A 20,172-nucleotide genomic window follows, 5' to 3' on the forward strand; every position below is an offset into this window, starting at 1 on the left:
AAATAGTCTAGATTTGTTGCTGCCAGAAGTTCATCTATTAGTATGCCTGGCACCATCATTGTCTACATTTAGGTGCTAAGCTAAAAGGTTTGTTTACTCAGGCCTTTGACTGTTCACTTGGAGGGAGGCGAGTTGTGAGGAATTGGCTAGTTTTAGTGCTCATATTCCAGCTGGGAAGGGACGCGGGTGGTGCTGTGGGTTAAACCACAGAGCCTAGGACTTGCCAATCAGAAGGTCGGCGGTTCGAATCTCCGTGACAGGGTGAGCTCCCGTTGCTCGGTCCCTGCTCCTGCCAACGTAGCAGTTCTAAAGCACGTCAAAGTGCAAGTAGATAAACACGGCGTTTCCGTGTGCTGCTCTGGTTCGCCAGAAGCAGCTTAGTCATGCTGGCCACATGACCCAGAAGTTGTACACCGGCACCCTTGACCAATAAAGCAAGATGAGCGCCGCAACCCCAGAGTCGGCCACGACTGGACCTAATGGCCAGGGGTCCCTTTACCTTTATCTTTTATTCTAGCTGGGTGGCTGGGATTTGTCCTTTTACAAATATTCTTGGATTAGTAAGTTCAGGTATGGTGTTTTACAACTGATTTATATATGGTTTTAATTTCACTTTGGGGCACCCATTTGTGTATGAAAAGTGATGACTAAATACAATAAACAAATAAAATTTAGAATAAATACGGGGACTTTGACAATGTTACATTCTTGGTCATTTCTGAGCCTAGAAAAACTGGTTCCTCTGTTGTTCCTTGAGACCTGAAGCTGTTCAGCACCTCAAACTACCTTCTAGCTCCTGTAAAGCCACTTGGTAGCATAAAGACTAATAGCCTTTTAAGACTTTACTGTGGGGACCTTGTTTTGGCCACAGCAGATATGTGAAGTGTGAACACAAGACATATGTACTTAAAAGCGTGTGTGTACCCAGCTGGGAGACCTGATTTGTATGCTATTCTCTGAGAAGTATACATGGGTGTTGAGGGATATGCATCTGTAAACAAGTTTGCTGCATAAAAGTGTGATGTGACCTTTAAGAGAGATGTCGAACACACAGCGGGCTATTTAACAATGGGTCAGAAATCCTTAAATTATTTATTGATTTATTAAATTTATGTCCAAGCCTTAAAGGATGATGTTCACAGTTGTTGTTTTAAAAAAGAACAACCTAGTAATTTTTTTTCAGACAACTGAGACCCATTATTAAAATACAAAAAAAATCCTATCTGCGGTATGGATGAAGACCTCTTGCCTTGGCACTAGTAGCCATTTTCAGCTGCCACGTACTTCATGAGTTTAATGTTAGTCAGATCTATTATATGGGGAAATGAGGCGAATATTCCATTTTGGAATTCAGCATCCCAGATCATGGCACCCTAGTAGTAAATTCGATCTGCGGCCTGCTATAATTAGGCCTGAATAAATGAGCCTTTATTTATAACCTATCATGAATATTATGCAATAAATTAGCTTCCCCCTTTCTGGCAGTAGTTTGCTACAGAAAGGAATGTGACACAGCGCTTTGCGTAGTATTTTTTTATTTATTTGTCATCTAGTAAAATGTTACTTAAATGTTGACCATGAAAATACGCTTTCATTAGCCAGAAACTCACAAATACAAAAACAAAAAAATTATACACTGTGTGAAAGTGAATCTTGTGCATAAGAGGTATGTTGAAGAGCTTGAATGAAGAGCTGAGTATCTTTAATATGTTTTTGCTTGGTTATATTTTGATATAAATATGAAGGTGAGAAATGAATGAAAAGAATGTAAATGAGAATGAATTTATGTCAGGAGGAGGCGGTTCTACAGTCAAACCTTGGTTGTCGAATGTAGTCCATTCCGGAAGCCCATTCAGCTTCCGAAATGTTTGACAACCAAGGCGCGGCTTCCGATTGGTTGCAAGAGCTTCCTTCACTCAAGCGGAAGCCGCTTCAGACATTCGGCTTCTGGAAAACATTTGAAAACTGGAGCATTTACTTTCAGATTTTCAGCGTTCGGGAGCTGAAACGTTCCAAAACAGAGGCGTTCAGGAGCCGAGGTTTGACTGTACAGTACTCGATCTAAACCAGGGGTAGTCAACCTTCTTATACCTACTGCCCACTAATTCATCTTTCTTGATGGTAAAATTTCCTTACCGCCCACCAGTGCTCAATGGAAGGATTCAGCTTATGCCGTAGAACCCCCTACCGCCATCCATTTAACGAAATTTAACAGAATAATGACAGCAAGTTGCATTAGTTTTCTACCCACAGCAGTTAAATGCTCCTCAATCCTCCCCAACCCTTTTTTACTCTTGTTCACCTAGAAACAGGGCCGTCTTTAGCATGCACCACTGGGGTGCAAAGATCCACCCAGCACCCCCAAATTTAGTTTAGCACCCAAATTAACTTTTATTATGCTTATGTCACTATTATCATTTAATAAATAGCGCTCACGCCTGTGCGGCTCCAAAAGGAGTTTTTGTGTGTGTGTTTTGTTTAAAACCAGCTTTTCTAAAGAAGACAAAGGGAGTCGGTGTAAAGACTCCACACATGCACTTACGGTCATAGGGAGGTGTCTGAAAGATGAGACGGGCGGGCATTGTGCGCATGCGTGGGAGAGCCATCTCGGGCAGCTTTTCATTGTTGGAGCAACCTTGTTTCCAAAGGAGCTGGGAGGGCCCTTGCGAGCGTATACGAGTTCTTCTTCTGGAGCCTGTGCATGCTCCCGTCGCTAGATAGGCGCGTTCTCTTTCTGTCTGTCTCTCCCTCTTTCTTGTCATTCCCCCTCCTCCCGGCTTTGGTGAGCGAGCCTTTCCAGAGAGCTCTCCCTGCAGGCGGCGTGAAATCAGTTGTGTCAAAGGTGCTGCTGACCCCGCTGCCACATAGCAGCTCAATACAATACACTTCAGCAGTGGGCGCCTGGCACCCCCCAGAATTCGGTGCCTGGGTGCCCCCCACACCCCTTACACCACCGGGTGAAGACGGCCCTGCCCAGATACATCTTAGGCCGAACTCATCACCTGCTTAGCCTCTGCTTAAGCATCAAAGTAGATAATGGGCCAGACTTTTGTTTCAGGAGAGAAATGGAATGAATGAGCCCAGTATTGCTGGGGCATGCCCAGTGGCATCTTTATAGTTTACCATGCCATTTCACAAACTGCTTATGAAACTTAGCTCAGTTTGCAACCTGCGAGGTCAGGCCCAGTGTTGGAACATGGCATGGTGGCGTGAAAGACCATGTAGATCAGCAGGGCCAAGCAGACTCTTGCGGGCATGCCTTTCATGTATATCTGCATGGGTGGTGGTGGTGGTTTTTTAAGTTTGACCTTTTAATTTTACTGCCTAGCACTGATAGGAGAGGTGATCAACTGGGTGCCTGCATCCACAGCCATTTTTTAAGTTTCCCACAGTGCCTCTGAGCCCAGCCCTCAACATAGAAACACAACGGCAGGACCAGAGGCATAGTGGGAAAATAAAGATGGTGGCAGCTGCGCCATTTTTCTAACTGTGCTGGGCCATAAGTACTAGTGTTGTTTTAAACACTGCTTTCCATTGCTGTAGCAATTGCTAGGGTAGTGCTGGGACAGCCATGGTGGGGAGAGTCCACTAGGCCACTTTCCCCAAGGATGCTTTAAACTTCTGCCAGTCCTAAGGGTGGGGGTTTCTGTGAGAAAAACAAGTTCAAATCTTCATTCAGTGTGCTAAACTAATTGCAGTTATTTGGATATAGGCCAATAAAATTAGCCTGCTGTGATCTTCTCGGATTTTATTTTTCTGACTTTAAAAAAACTGATTCTGATTCTTTGCCACTGGCAAGATTACATGCTACTGCTACATCCTATAGCCAATAGACATTTTTTGGCAGTAGGTACAGGCTGCCATGCCAGGGTTGTTGTTAAAAAACCACTATCCTTTTCAGTAAACTGCGATTAGTGATTCGGGAATAGAGGACAAGCAGTGGCTCCCTCCAGACTGCTACCATTCATTCCCACACTTGGGAAAGAGAGGCTGCAAAGAACACCTGTGCCCTTAGGCAAGAACACATAGCTGTCTGCACTTGTGCAGACATGCATTTTGGTAAGTGGTGGGAAACCGTTGGACCAGAATTCACCCCATCTTCTAGGAATTTGTTCCCATGTGGGCTTTGGGCTTATGCCTTATCCCAGTCTTCTGAGTCATCAATACCAGGAAACTTTATTTATTTATTTAACAACCTTTAGTATATTATTACTTGAACATAATAGCTTTGGGCGCATGTGGAGTGAGGCAGTCCTTCACGTTAACTGGTCCCAAGCTGTTGAGGACTTCATATACATTAAGAATATGGCCCAGTCATAACTTGAATATGGCCCAGTCATCAACTGACAGCCAGTTTGTATCTCTGAGCGAGGATATTTTATGCTTATAAGGTATTGCTCCGGTCAGTAATTGTACTGCAGCATTCTGCACTAACTGCCAAATGGCAGGAGAGATCTGTGTTCTGTTGTCTTCATCTGGCTTCATTCAAAGCCCATAACATTTTGAAGTACCAAAGAGCCATCCTGGCCCTACAATGCTAGAGAGAATAATCAGGGACAATTGTGTCAACCACCTGTCTCATCTAGACTAGGGCTTTGACAGGATTGCAAAATGTTTAGTTTTTGCTTACGGTTGCTTGTTCTCCAGGTGTCCTTGTGTCACAAATATCCAAAAATACTCATACTCCTTCGCTTCTGTACTACATCCAAGTGTTTGTGTTTGTGTGTGTATTAATCAGTTAAAGGCAGACTGTCAAGTATTCTGGGCAGCAAAATGTGGGTTATCATCAAAAACTGTTACCTTATGACAATTTCCCACCAAGTATAATGCTGACATAAAACAGATTTTCTTTTAATTGTATCTCATCTTGAATTGTTCCCGGTGGCTGAAATAACCTCCCACTTCCATCTGGCAGTCTCACTTCTTCAGACTTTTCTGAACCCTCATCTACAGAATCATTTCTGAGCTTTACTTTTTTCTAATTTTTGCCATTGGTTAACCAGTCACTACTTTATCCTCTCATATATATTTTTCCATTTTTAATTTTTAATTCTTGTTACTTTTTGAAATCAGGATTTATAACATAGATATTGCCCAGGGTCATGTCATTTATCACACAAAATGAAATCTTAATAGCAGCATTGTGGTGCAACGGGATTGGTGAACATGTTCAGTACCAATATTGGGAAATACTTGCATTGCAGCTGGGAAAGGGCTGTAGCTCACTGGAGGAGCATGTGTTTTGTATGCAAAAAGGTCCCAGATTCAATCCTTGGCATCTCCGGGTAGGTATGGGAGAGATCCTTGCCTGAAACCCAGGAGAACAGCTGCCAGGCTGTGTCAGCAATAGTGAGTTAGATGGACCAATGGTCTGAGTTGATACACAGCAGCTACTTGGGTTGTATCACTGGGATAAGATGAAAATACAAGGCAGAACAAATAGGTTTTGAAGCAGCAACAGGGGTTTTGAGCCATGGAGTCCAAAGTAGTAGGGGTCCAGTTCTACAGATGAAGGCAGATCACCAGCCTGTTTTAATAAGCCCTTGACCGTTCTTTACCACTACATAACACTTATGCTTATCACTGGTTAGAAGTTTTAGTTGAATTGGGTTCCCATTGTCTTTTAAGCTCTTTTAAGGGAAAAACATTCTTTGATACTGTTGCAGCAAAACAGGCCTGTGCCCAGTTTCCTTTTTCCTTTTATTGAACAGGGAGGCGCTCATTGCATATACATCTGTGTGTGTTATAGATTAGATTGGTTCTAGAGCTGGGCAGCGGGCAAGGATAAATGGTGCTGGGCAAGGAAATTTTATAAATATTTGTAGAACAATTGGAGTAGTCTAATGTTTAAGCAAGTGGTTGATATAACTGAGTTCTAACTGAATTTGGATTCTCTACTGTATGTTTTGATGTTGCAGTTGTGCATTGACTGTCTATACTGTGAACCATTTTGAGGGTGTCTGTTGGGCCAATAGTAGTTGGTATGGCTTTTATTTTTAACAAAATTATAATTACTTAGTGGATTTTAAAAATGTTGCACAGGTTGTTGATATTGACCAAATCATATCCTTACAAACAAAAAATGCGTACCAAAACAAGGAATAAATGCAAACAATGAGAAACGAGGCTGAATCTTGCACTGGTTGTTTTTTAAATGTAGAATTACTGTTGTTAATTCCATCTTGTAGCTTTCTTATTCATTTTTATTTTGCATGTGGTGTTTGATTTGTAAGCTTTCCTAGGTGCAAGCTTAAAAGCTTCACCATTGTGATTATATGAAGAATTGAGTGGATATGTATTGGAAACAGGAAAAGCATTACTTTTTAGTGCTTCTATTTCAGGTGACCAGACTTTAAGAATTTGGGATGCAAAATCGCCAAGACCCCCAGTGATCATTCCTGCTCACCAGGCAGAAATTTTAAGTTGTGATTGGTGCAAGTATGATCAGGTATGATAGCTGGAAACAATATATTTCTAAACTTTCAGTGGTCATGTTTCTGGCTGGCTTGGTAACGTATAGACAAGGAACTTGCTAAAGTTAAGTACTTTGGACAGATTGCACTGGGAGAGACATAAGCACTTGCTTAACTGTTACTTTAAAATTGCTCTCCCCTTTTAAAATGCCACTATCAATATTAGTTTACAAAAAATGAATATTTAACTTCTCTATTGTTATCCTTAATTTGCTACTTGTTTAATTAATACCCCTATGAGAGAACCAGAAGAACACCATTGTCAGGGTGAGGAACCTTTTTTGGCCTAGCGGGCCAGATCTATATCTGCCCCACACTGCAGGCCAACTTTGACAACTGCGCAACTTTGACAACCTGTCAATCATATGATGTTGTAATAACATCATTATGGTAGGAGGAGATTGAACTCCTTATGCATAAGTGTTGATCATTGCCCTTCCAAAGAGGTGTCCTTGTATTGATTCTAGAATTACAGTGGTGCCCCGCAAGATGAATGCCTCGCAAGACGAAAAACTCGCTAGACGAAAGAGTTTTCCATTTTTTGAGTCGTTCCGCAAGACGAATTTCCCTATGGGCTTGCTTCGCAAGACGTTTTGTCTTGCGAGTTCTTGCGAGTTTGTTTCCTTTTTCTTAAAGCCGCTAAGCCGTTAATAGCCGCTAAGCCGCTAATAGCTGTGCTTCGCAAGACGAAAAAACCGCAAGACGAAGAGACTCGCGGAACGGATTAATTTCGTCTTGCGAGGCACCACTGTAAGAGTTTGTGCGATTGACATCTTGGTTTCATTGGCATTCCTGTTGGTTGTTGTTCATTGTCTGAACATGTGCATCCAAGTAGCATCCAATAGGCTACTATTTAGAAAAATTCTACCTGGATGCATAAGTCTTATTTTAATCATATATAAGTTCAGTGTTACTTAGACAATAGACTAAACATTACCTGTTGCCTACCTATTTGTAATGCTATATAAAGTTCATAAACCTTCTCAAATTTTTCAGCAGTGTTAGCTGTTAGTAATGACAAAATAGACACATATTCCATGATGGGAGTCCACGAATAGAATTGCACATTTACATTAAAAGTAATGGGGATATAGAGGCAGAATGAATAAAGGCAAGGAAAACAGAATATGGATATTGATTTAAACTAACTGACTTCAACTTTAGCTGTGGATTGATCTTTTAATTTTTTACTTATCTTACACACATTTTTGGAAACACTGACAAACACACCCCCTTGGTGTGTACGCCTGGTTGAAGAACACTGCTCTAGTATTTAAAGCATTTCTCTCAATCACATATACTGTCTGTCAACTCTAGATTGATAACAGTATTTGTCTGAGGCTGTACTCCTATACACATTTTCCTGGAAGTCCCACTGATTAGGATTAGTATTGTTAATTTCTGTCCCAGCTAACATTGTGCCCGAGTGAATCTTGGTTTATATTGTTCTGTGACATTATATTGCTTTTATTTGATCTATTTTCCCATTTTTGCACAACACCTTGGTGTAGTAAACTGTAAGCCTCTAAGAATTATGCAGTATATAAAAAAAATGAACTCAATAGGGCTTACTTCTGAGGAGACATTATAGGATTGTACTGTTAACAACTGTTCTTTAAGTTTAGCATTTGAAAGCTACACATATATTTACTTTAACCCATTCTACATTTTATTAAATTACCAGAACTTGCTGGTATCAGGTGCTGTTGACTGCAGTTTGAAAGGCTGGGATTTGAGGAACATCCGACAGCCAGTATTCAAGCTCTTTGGGCATACATATGCTATAAGAAGACTCAAAGTAAGTTTTTTTAAAAAAATATTATTACCGTATTTTTCGTTCTATAGGGCGCACCGGCCCATAGGACGCACCTCGTTTTTTTGGGGGGGGGGGAATGAATAAAAAAAATTATTCCCCCCCCCGCCGCGGTTGCCGCCCCAAGCCTTGCGCACACCTGCCCGAAGCACGGGGCACCCTCCGGAGGGCTCCGCGTGCTTCGGGATGCAGGCTACCGCCCCAAGCCTCGCGCGCTCGGCGGGACCTCCCACCGGGCGCGCGAGGCTTGCAGACACTCGCCCGAAGCACGGGGAGCCCTCCGGAGGGCTCCCCGTGCTTCGGGCGACAGGCTGCCGCCCCAAGCCTCGCGCGCTCGGCAGGACCTCCTGCCGGGCGCACAAGGCTTGCGGACACTCGCCGGGGCTGCAGGCTGCTGCCTGCAAGCCTTGTGAGCCCGCGGGAACTCCCACCGGGCTTGCAAGGCTTGCGGATAGCTTCCTGAAGCCTGGAGAGCGAGAGGGGTCGGTGCCCACCGATGCCTCTCGCTCTCCAGGCTTCAGCGAAAGCCTGCATTCGCCCCATAGGACGCACACACATTTCCCCTTCATTTTTGGAGGGGAAAAAGTGCGTCCTATGGAGCGAAAAATACGGTAGATTTCTAGTTTGCTGTACATATATCACTAACATAGGCAGTCTGTGTAATGGAGTTAATGAATGCACAGACACCCGTTAAACATTTGTTTTGGAATCACTTTTATGATTAAAGTCTGGCAGTAACCTGGCTCCATTTTTGTGCCTAGTTCTGCACTGGGGAGCACATTCCATAGACAGGTCACCTTGGCCTAGAAGGTCCCCTCTGAATCTGCTCTTCAGAAGAAAAACCACACCACTCCCATTGGGCTTGCCTACCCTTTGGGTATTCCTAAGTAACTCTTTGGACCACAGCCACTTCAGTGGGTGATTGTGCAAAGAAGTCCCTGTGCAAGTACCTTGCTTCCATCTTGTGGATAAAGTGCACTTTTTTTGTTGATACTTTCAGATAGTATGCTGAAGTGGTTGCTATGATGAAATATAGAACTTATTTCAGATATCTTTTGGAAGTTCTTGCTACTTGTTTAAAACAAGAAAGAGAGATGAAAGGATATTAGGACTATAAACTTTGCTGGGTGGCAGTGGTGAGGAGAATGAAAATTATTATTTTTCACCATTGACGTGCTTGAAAATGATGAGTTACAGTTTTAATTGTGTAAGAGCCAGAAATGAGGTTGACAGAGTTTGGCTCTTGGCTCTTATCTTTGCTGCAGCCTTTGTTTCATCCCCACTGTGTCTGCCAAGGACTATAATAATATATCTACTCTCCCTTATGGGTGAAATTATGAGACTCTTGTGCTGTTGCCAGATTTCAAGCTTGAATCCAGTTTTCTTAATAATAGTAATTAAATTAAAAGAGGGTATTGGAAGAAAATATGGCCTTGTATAGAGTAGCAGTATAGAGTATATCTCTCTCTTAAATGTTCTGTGAAATGATACAGAATGGAAAAGGATACTGCTGCTGAATTGGGATGAGCATTTAAACACTTTGACCATTCATAGGTTGAGAACTCATGCTCATTCTGCAGCCCAAGGGAAAATGTAATAGCCACCTTGGGTGACTGTCATGTAAGGGATTTTAAATGGAGTTGAGAACTTAATTTATGGTAGAGCTGTTGGGTGCTTCTACTGTATAATAAAATAGAAGCTGGTAACTTTAAAGCAGTCTTTGTACTGAGTAATATACTTTATAATGACCCTTTACAAAATTCTCTTCTTAGTTAACTTATATATCTCTCTCCTATATTTGTGCTGTTAATATATGTATCTTTATCTCTTTGTAGTTTTCACCATTTCATGCTACTGTATTAGCTTCCTGTTCCTATGATTTTACTGTGAGGTACTGTAATTTTTAAATTATTTTTATTATTGTTGTTGTCATATACGCAAAATGTCTTGCACTTTATGAATCATGTGCTAATTTTTGCTTCTAGTCTGGGGAAACAGAATTTCCAGGGGAAGGTGCTATATTCTGTGTCTTTGGCCTTGAAAAGGTGTTGTGGGAGATAATTTGGTTATAACTATGGCAATGAGAGAAGATTGGGTTCCAGGATAAGGTTTTATACTTCTGTTGCAGAAACTGGAGATGTTACCTTGCCATCCAGTTATATACTGGCAGCATTACAATTTCTTTCTTAATCCACTTTAATCAGCTTGATACCTTTTGAGTTTGACAGATGGTTTTATAATTTGCCCTCTCTGTATCCTGGCATCTTTATGCCTTTATATTTGGATCTGTAAACTGCATATGTCATACTCAAATAATGGAAAGACAAAACAGATACAGATATTGTTTGCAGTCATTATACATATGTACAGAGAAAGTCTGCAGGGTATGACATGAATCCTGCTCTTATGAGTAATATGAAAGGCGTTTCTATGTGGAGGCTTTTGTGACTGACTGTCATGTTCAATCAGTGCACCTGCCGCTTATAATTCACGCAGGGACTTTGCCAGTGCCTATAGCAATTGCTGCTAAATCAGCATGGGTAACAAACCCAGCCACCAACACTGTAGTAGCTGGTACTGAAGTATTTCTTTCCCCTGTTCTTAATGTTTATAATGCTCTTTTTCCATCTCGAAGCTTCTCAGGCCCAGTTTTCACCAGCAAATGCAGTGGGAGGCATGTGTCTCCTCTGTATCACTTTAGTTTATTTCACTTCTTCATATTGTCTTCCACACAACACCAAAATAGAGCATGATAGAGTGCATGCTTTGTTTGGAAATGGCCTGTCCTTTACATCTACAAGGTAGGACTGGGACTTCATAACATTAGTGCAGAGGGTTCCAAACTAGTCTCCTCCCTGATCTTCTGGCTTTCTAAGCATATGAATGTATATATTTTGCAGGGGAGCCAGCACATGTAGCCTGAAGCAGTACCACTTAGACACAGGTTTACCATCTCATCAGTTATTTTTTGAAGAGTAGGTTTAAGAGGAAAAATGCATTTGTTACACTTGTAGACAGTGTTTTCTAATTGGGGAACACAAGTACTTGTTTATAGGTTTAGACTTGCAAATTTATATTTTCAAGTGCTAGCTAAAAATGTGTGGCTTCTTGCTGTTTAAAGACTGATTTGGCGAGGTGGGGGTGGGGGGGAATTGGCCATCTGCCATGACAGATGCTCTTGATGAAATAGCTGTTTCAGCTAACCAGTATCCTGGACAATGCGGTGGCTTTTTTCATACATGGAACATACCAGAAATAACTTGGTTAGAACTCTTCGAATAGCAACATACCATTTGTTATTATTAAATGGTTTGTGAGAGATAACTTAATCTGTTTCTTCTCATTTTGGAAGATAACCTTCTGTCTCCCCACCCCCACCCCTTTTTGGTACTAATACCAGCATTGTGTTGTTGATACTGTTGGATTTCTTTGTAGCTTATTTAGAACATGTTTCAGAACTGAGCATATCAGTGTTTTACAATTTGATGAGTAGTGAATTAGCTGTAAGGATACTAAGAAACCGACCCATAGTACTTTAAAAATAAAATAAAGTATGTGTTTTAGCTCCACCAATAATGAAGGCATGGTGACCCCCCTCCCCCAATGCCTTTACTATGCCTGCTCTTGTGCTTTGAACAGAAGTTTGATATGTATAAAGTAGGGGAGGATTTTCATGGAATGATGGGCAAATGAGGCTTTCCCCATCACTTGAATTTCTACATGTCAAGTTATTAATGATCCAGAGGCAGAATCCATACCAAAGTTGGCAATCAGAAAATACCATTTAGGACTGCCATAGACATCCATATGTAAAGAGCAGCATTTGATTCTCTAAATCACATCAAAGACTCAGATACCATGCAAAGTTATATGCACACGGGAGTATTTACCCGAAAATGGTACTAAAGCTAAAGAACAAATGTTCTCTAAATCCATTTAAATATCTATAATTCAAAAAGAGAGGTAAGCTCTTGGGGACTTGAAGACAGTATCTTTCTATAATGAATTGGCATACATTATAGCCAAGAAAAAAAAATCGTGTGTGTGTGTTAATGTAGATAGGAAAACTGTAAATTCATTCTGTGGAACATATACTTGCCTCAGCATAAATGCTTTACCTGGTGCGACTTGCCAAGCTAGGAAGGGACTACTGCACAGCAGGGAACATTCTCCTTCCCAGGTCACTGGCATATGTCCAGCTAAGTCCGGCATTTGCCAGCTCATTCAAGCAGCATTTCCCTGCAAGCTCATCAGGAATGAACTTCTAGTTGGACACACTAGGCATCAGGAGTAAGTCTAAAACTGGATTGTTAATGCCCCTCTCCCAGTTTGCACATAATGGCAAGCCATGCTCTGAAAGAAATGTTTGTTCTTGGCTTACCGTATGTGGCGTGCTTAGAATAAAGAAAGCGTAAACACTGGCTTGCAGCTGCTCTGCAATTCGCTTCCCAGCTCCAGAAAGGGAGCAGCAAAGTAGACCCAGCTGAGCAGTGTGCACCAGCTATGCCGCTCATTCGCAGTAAGCCGCCCTTTCTTTCTCACCTTGCACGTGAGTTAGACCACTGACTGAAGCTGGTTGGTGGTGTTTGCCTGCATATTGGGTACCTGCACATTTCACAGTTGAGAACAGATGACATGACTAAGAACGGAAGAAGAGTCCTGCATGTAGTTCCACCATCCTGTTCTCACAGTGGCCAACCAGATGCTTATGGGAAGCCCACAAGCAGGACAGGGATGCAACAGTCACCGGTATTGAGTATCTGATATCCAGCAGTTTAACCACTCCATTTAGTAAAAACTTTCCCCCTAAACAGATGGTGAGCTCTTTAAAAGAAACAGTGCTGTCACCAGGAGGTTTGGTGCAGTGTCATACTTTGACTGCAATTCCATTTTACTAGTTTCCCCCTCCCCTCCCCCAAAGTACCATATTCTCCTCTGTTCCAAATAGAATTACATTGCCATTACAATGACAATATAAGGTTATTAATTCTCTGTAGTTGTACGCAGATGCTTTCTATCGTAATGGCTATTACGGTTTGCAGTTTTACCTGGTATTGTTCTGCAAATAAAAAATACCCTATGAACATCCCAGATAGAGTCTGTAATGCATGCAATTAAAAAACAAACAAACTATGAATGTTATGCAATGGAAGGGAAATGCCAAACTGCAGCAGCTTGTAGGATCTGGCAGATGGCAAGATCTGCAATACCGTAATTGCTAGGTGAGGGATTCTGAAGAAGTCTGGTGCCTCTAGAAGATAATGGAAGATGCCATTTAAACTGTGGTGATAAAAAAATAAAAACCATAAATCCACAAATGGAAAATTATGAAAAGGCAATCTTCCTTTAAAGACATTACTATAGAAGTTTTCCATAGACTATCATTCCACCAATATGTTTTCTTGGAAGATATAATGCAGCAAGTTTTCACAGCTCTTAAAGCAGCATAGCCTGTGCTCACAATCCTAACCCTTTTGAGGTGTTGTTGCCTAAAGTCTTATTTGTATTGATGGAGCATGTCAACAATTCCAGTTGACCCGTGATTAAAGATAAAAATAAGGTACTGATACTTCAGTGATAAAACAACGTTTGTAACATCCTTCATGTACATAGTTCTTCTGAAGTAGATGATTGCATGTATTATTAAGATTTACATTTCCCCCCTTGTTTTTGCACCAAAGGCGCTCTGAGCAGCTTCCAGTAAAATGTAAACATACAAAATCAAAAAATAAAATAACAAAACCAATGCATCTTCTTCTAATAATACAATTTTTAAACTCTTGAAATGATAGACTTCATTAAAGTAATTAAAATCAATAAATTCCATGGCCCTAAAAGGCTTTGCAATAAATAAAAGTTTTGATTTATAGCTTAAAGTGGTAATTTAGTGGGTGACATTAGGAAGGGCATTCCAAAGTATTGGTGCCACTATGGGAAAATAGCTCTCTGGCTGGTTTAATTACTGAATAACCTGTCATGGACTTGGCTGGATGCAGAGGAGGAATGGGAGGCACCAGCTGGGGAGCCCCCAAGGGAAGAAGGCTCAGAGCCAGGGGACTGATGGCAGGACAACAATGAGTGGTCATAGGGAGAAGAGGGGGCAGACTGGGAGGAGGAGGTGTTGGAAGCTGAAGAGGTAAGAAGAGCAGGAAGGGACCGTGGCAGAGATAAATCCAGAATCAGAGACAGGAGGAGGATGGAGAGACAGGAGACAGATGAGTCAGGCTGCTGAAGAAGTCAGGGAATCTCCCCATCCTGCTGCAACCAACGAGGGCTGAAGACATGAAGAAGGCAGAGCAAAGAAAGACAGAACAAAGGAGCCAAAGGTTGCTGGGGGAGGAGGGAACTTAGAGAGCAGTGAGAACTGTCTCATTGAGGCAAGACATGCTGGGAAGAGTTGCTGTGATCACTAGGCCTGAGCTGTTTTGTTTCTTTGAATAAAGAGTGAACTTCACTGACACCTTGTGAATTATTGCTGACTTGATCCCAACTCCCGCCTTGGCATAACCCCTGGTGAGGAAAGGGAAGTACCTCCCTTGGCTCCTTTGGAAGGAAGGTTGGAATATAAATTGAATAAATAAAAAGTATTTCTTGAGGTATGCTAACCACTTAGGTTCCAGAACTGCATAGAGAATAGTTACTTTTCAAAAAACTCTAACATTAATCTGTGTAGTCCCATGCATCATTATACAAGGGCCATGTAATGTTCATTCTGCAAATCTTTTAGTGGTTCATGTTTTGGAACTCATTGCCTATAGACATACTATACTGTTCTAGGTAGAAACAGGCTGAACACAGTTTTATTTCTGCAAGCTTACCCAGGAATATAATTTAATTATCTATATTTAGAGTTTGGTGATTAAGAAGACTGTATATCTTTCTAAATAAAGACTTTTGGACCTCAGATTAGTATTTTATTAGGTCCAGTCTACAACAGTGCCTCATCAATACAGAACACTTAATCAGTACACCCTTTAGCCCAGCCAATAGCACCCATCCATGGTGTGGGGTATCCTGGTTTGCTGCTCCCCAATGGGAACTTTTGAGCAGCTCCTCTTAGCTACAGGAAGCAGGAAGCCCATGTAATTTCTGGACCACCACCCTGGAATTTGCGGTGGCTGGGGACTTGCTTGTACAGCAAGACAATGTTGTGGATTCGATCCCAAAATTTACATAAAGAGTTGACTTTAAAGGGGACTTTTCTTCTATAGAAATACTACCTAGTGCACAAAACAATAGCAGGGAAAGCAAAATGTGCATGGATTTCATAGGAAATAACCATGAGCAGGAGTAAAGTGGCTTTTACATTCTGATGGCGTTTAGCTCAGGAAGTCACTTTTGTTCAAGATAATTTTGTAGTGGAATTAAGTTTCATGGTTTTGGCAAATGTTTATAGATTTGGGACACATGCCTTGCACATAAATGGGGAAGGGACTTTAAAATCAAACTTTGGGGACAGGTACTTTATCTCTTATCTTAACAATACCTTTCAGTATATTCAGTATATTCTGGTTTCTTCTAATTCTTAAGAACATTTGTTCTTTAGCCTTAGTACCATTTTCAGGTAAATACTTCAGTGTGCATATAACTTTGCATAGTCTTTGATGTGATTTTTTTTTTTTGTTTCAGTAATTTTCCAACATCTAGAGGCAAGGATAATTGATTGCAATCAGTTAATTAAAATTGACTATAGATATTTAATTAGGAGCCAAAATAAGATAGCATTATTTATGATGCTGTGATAAAACTTGTAAGATTTCTACACCAGAGAGAACTGCCCTGGTGTGATCTATAATTGTATGATGGTTCATCTATGACTGAAAGCTTGTATTGCTGATAGTGCTCATACACTACATTTTTCAGGTCATGACTTCTAGAAAAATGATTTTGTTAACATCTGTGCAATGAAGTGCCTCACATTCACTGTGATTGGGAATGCTAGGAAATGCATTGTTCTTGCAAAGTACTTTGATTTAATTTTAATTTTTTTGCTGGTTTCTTTTTTATAATTGAAATTCAGCAGCAGTTCTCAACCATTTTTCATGGACCACATGATCATTGCTGGAGATCTCAGGAGATCTCTTTATAAACTTCTTGTTATTCAGTGCCATCATTACCATCATCACCATTACCATCATTACCAGCATCAAAACAATGAAAATCATGGTCCCTAGGCTAGTTGTGATCTGCACCTCCCAAAATAATTCACCTTTCCAATTTTTGCAGTAGAATTCTTGACTGAAAAAAATGTACTGGTGTGTTAAAATGCATATTTTAAAATATATGTCAGCAATACATTTGGAAATACATACATTTAGATAAAAGATATATTTTAATACAATTTTGTGAGGGGTTTTTTTTTAAGGTTGCAGATTAATGTGGAAATGGGGTAGAATGGCTTTATGAAAGAACACATGTAAAATAGAACCACAGGATTGTAGAGCTGGAAGAGACCATGAGGGTCATTTAGTCCATATTCCTGTAATGCAGGAATATTTTTGCTCAACATGGGGCTTAAACCCACAACCCTGAGATTGAGTCTCATACTCTACCAATTGAGCTATTTTGATTGATCCATAAATCCCAGCCTAGGCCAGTTGTTAGCCTGTTCGACATATCTGGTCCTAATCAAAACACCTCTGTCTCCATTGTCAGAGCCAAGTACAGATATTCTCAGCTGTTCCCCAGTCTATCTTCTACCTGAATGAAGCCCACAGACCATAGTTTGAGAACCTCTACAATAGACAGTTCTAATTCAGGAGCAATATTATTGACTTTTATCTGTGTAGCTTGTTAGCACAGACTTCAAGCTGATTCATGTTTACCTATCTATTGCTGCCTCAGTTTATTCAGTCCTTATAAGTTCAGCCACACAGATCAGCACAAAAGTATATGTAGAAGACTTCCCATCTATAATGTATGTAATGAACCAACACTGTTAACTCTTGAAATGCTTAGCCTTTTGTTCATTCCCCATACCTGAAATTTCTTTACTGGATGCAACTAAAGGGGTAAAGCTTTGCCAGCAATCTCTCTTCCCTCTCACCCCCTAGTTATGTGTGCCAATAATCTGAGTGCATAGTAAAACCAGCAGCATTACTCTTCCAGTCTGCTGAGTCAAGCGGTCTGCCTCATATCAATTACTTAATTTTATTTATAGCTAAAATATGTATCTTGCATAATACTGCACAAAACATAAGTGATGTTTTTATGTGATTTTGTTTTAGAGTACAATGCCAGTTAATAATAACCAGAGCTTTGCTTGCTTTGTCTGCTACAAAATCAATGGGAATGCAGACCTGTATTAGGAAACGTTGGTGAGGAGGGGCCTTTAGGGGATGGAGAATCATTGCCGAACAGCCACAACATAAACGAGGGTAACCTAGCATGTTGATTACCGTATTTTTCGCCCTATAGGACGCACCTTTTCCCCTCCAAAAATGAAGGGGAAATGTGTGTGCGCCCTATGGGGCGAATGCAGGCTTTCGCTGAAGCCTGGAGAGCGAGAGGGGTCGGTGCGCACCGACCCCTCTCGCTCTCCAGGCTTCAGGAAGCTCTGCGCAACCCTCGGGAGACCGGCTCCGAGGGTTGCGCAGAGCTGCCTGCAGTCCCGGGCTCAGCGCAGCTCAGCGCGGCCATCGGGAGCGGGGCACAAAGTCCCACCCGGCTCCCGATGGCTGTGCAGAGCTGCCTGCAGTCCTGGGCTCAGCGCACTTCTTCCCATCGCCAGCCCCACAAGCTCGGGGGACAACGGGGAGGCGGAGCACGCCTTCCCGCTGTTCCCTGACCTGGTTCTTCCAGCCCCGCACCTGGGGGGAAATAAATTTTTTTTCTTTATTTCCCCCCCAAAAAACTAGGTGCGTCCTATGGGCTGGTGCGTCCTATGGGGCGCAAAATACGGTACATTGAATACAATTCTTCTTCTTCTTCATAATAATAATAATAATAATAATAATAATAACAATAAACGCCTAGTGTTTTCTCATAATTTCTATCAAATACTGCCTTCATGGTTTTCCCTATACAGTGGTACCTCGGTTTAAGAACAGCCCTGTTTACGAACTATTCAGTATATGAACCCCGCAAAACTGGAAGTAGTGTCCCGGTTTGAGAACTCTACCTCGGTCTAAGAACGGAATCCAAACGGTGGAAGGGCACTGGCAGCGGGAGGCCTCATTAGGGAAAGCGCACCTCGGTTTAAGAACGGTTTTGGTTTAAGAACGGACTTCCGGAACAGTTCGTAAACCAAGGTACCACTGTATCAAAGTGAGAGAGACTTGCATTGCAGTCTTATTCATGCCTACTCAGAAGTAAACCCCATTGAGTTCAGTGGGACTTACTCGCAGGCAGAAGTGGATCACCTTGTGGGTGGAGCCACTGCTGCTTACTGGGAGGCAGAGGGGAAAGGAATGGAAATATCAGCAGGGTTCAGGCTCTCCCACTGGTGCACTTCCACTATGCTGACCTCCCTGCTGCCGCCCCGCACTTACAAGTGGTGTGTGGCAGTGATCCCAATGCTGGCAAGCCAGCATTGTTGCCCTGCCCCATCAGGCAAGCCACCTCTGCTCCCAGGTGCATGCATATAGGATTTCAATCTTACTTTATTTAAACAAAAGTTGAGTATTGAAAGAGGAACCCTACATGCCTTCTTTTGGCTGCAGGCTACAGCCCTTGGAGAATACAACAGACCTAGTCAAATATGTAGTATCAACAGAACATGAAGATAAAGCAATATCTTTGTTTTAGTTGTGAAAAAGGTAATCTTATGGTTCCTGTTTTCATATAGAGTAGACTTGCAATCTGGGTTTATCTTAATGTATTTTGCTTCCCAGATACTCTTGAGTATTTGCCGCTTGACATTTTATTGCTGAACTTGTCCTGCTGTTAAAGAAGCAATATTTAGTTTATATGCCACATACCTGGAAATGAGAAGCATAGACCTTTGCATGAAATGCCGTATTTTGCCATAAGCACTTCTTCACGTCAAAATATATTCCTCAGTCTTATTAGGGGCTAAAAGATCAGGATTGAAGGGGTGAATCCTAGTTTTATTGTAATCTCTTGAAAGTAATAAATGGCTTTCTAAATTGTGACCAAAGAAATATTGGTGGCATTAAAGTATTATGTGTGATTCACTTCCCCTCATATAGACATTTGAGAAGAAAATCTGGCTGATTTCAAACACTTCTAAATAGAACTAATTCACAGGCAAGCTACTATATTCAGAAACCCTTTATAAATGGTCAAATTCAGCCCACAATAACTTTTATTTGAATTTATATAAATGATCTGAACATACATATATTTGGGTCTTCCCCAATTTAATTGTATAAAAATTCCATAAATATAGATATATACAGTAGAACCTCCATTCCAGAAATCCATTCGATTTCCGAAATGTTCAAAAACCGAGGGTCAAAGGGCTGCCAGCAAGTTCAGTGGGGAAAATTGAGAAACACACCTCGGAAGCATTCACTTCTGGGTTTTCAGCGTTCGGCTTCCGAATCGTTTGGCAGCCAAGATGTTCAAAAACCAAGGTTTGACTGTATAGATAAATAAAAATTCCATGCGCACGGCTTGGAAGCTTTGCAAGCATGTATGCTTGGAGGTCCCTTCCAGAATACTCAAGTAGTGTCACCTTCCTCTGTTCCTTTAAAGCCCACCTCTTCCGGGGGGGGGGGGGGGCTTGAGTTTGGTGTAACCACACAATTCTCCAACCTTACTGAAATGACACCTAAATGCATGCAAAGGTTGTTGTTGTTGTTGTTGTTGTTGTTGTTGTTGTTGTTGTATTTGTACTCCATCCATCTGACTGGGTTACTCCAGCCACTCCGGGTGGCTTCCAACAGATATGAAAACATAATAAAACATCAAAAACGTCCCTAT

The 20,172-nt window shown here is 41.4% G+C and overlaps 1 protein-coding gene across 1 annotated transcript in view; it reads left to right on the forward strand.

Moving 5' to 3' along the window:
- Positions 1 to 20,172, forward strand: part of PEX7 (peroxisomal biogenesis factor 7) — a 52,704-nt gene that overhangs the window by 18,843 nt on the left and 13,689 nt on the right. Inside the window, exons 6-8 of the mRNA XM_080999750.1 lie at positions 6,342 to 6,448; positions 8,158 to 8,271; positions 10,122 to 10,177. Coding sequence (XP_080855876.1) covers positions 6,342 to 6,448; positions 8,158 to 8,271; positions 10,122 to 10,177 — 277 coding nt within the window. The remainder of the gene's footprint in view (positions 1 to 6,341; positions 6,449 to 8,157; positions 8,272 to 10,121; positions 10,178 to 20,172) is intronic.

Source organism: Podarcis pityusensis (genome assembly GCF_964106645.2).
Source record: "Podarcis pityusensis genome assembly, chromosome: 3".
In the NCBI taxonomy this organism is placed as follows: Eukaryota; Metazoa; Chordata; class Lepidosauria; order Squamata; family Lacertidae; genus Podarcis; species Podarcis pityusensis.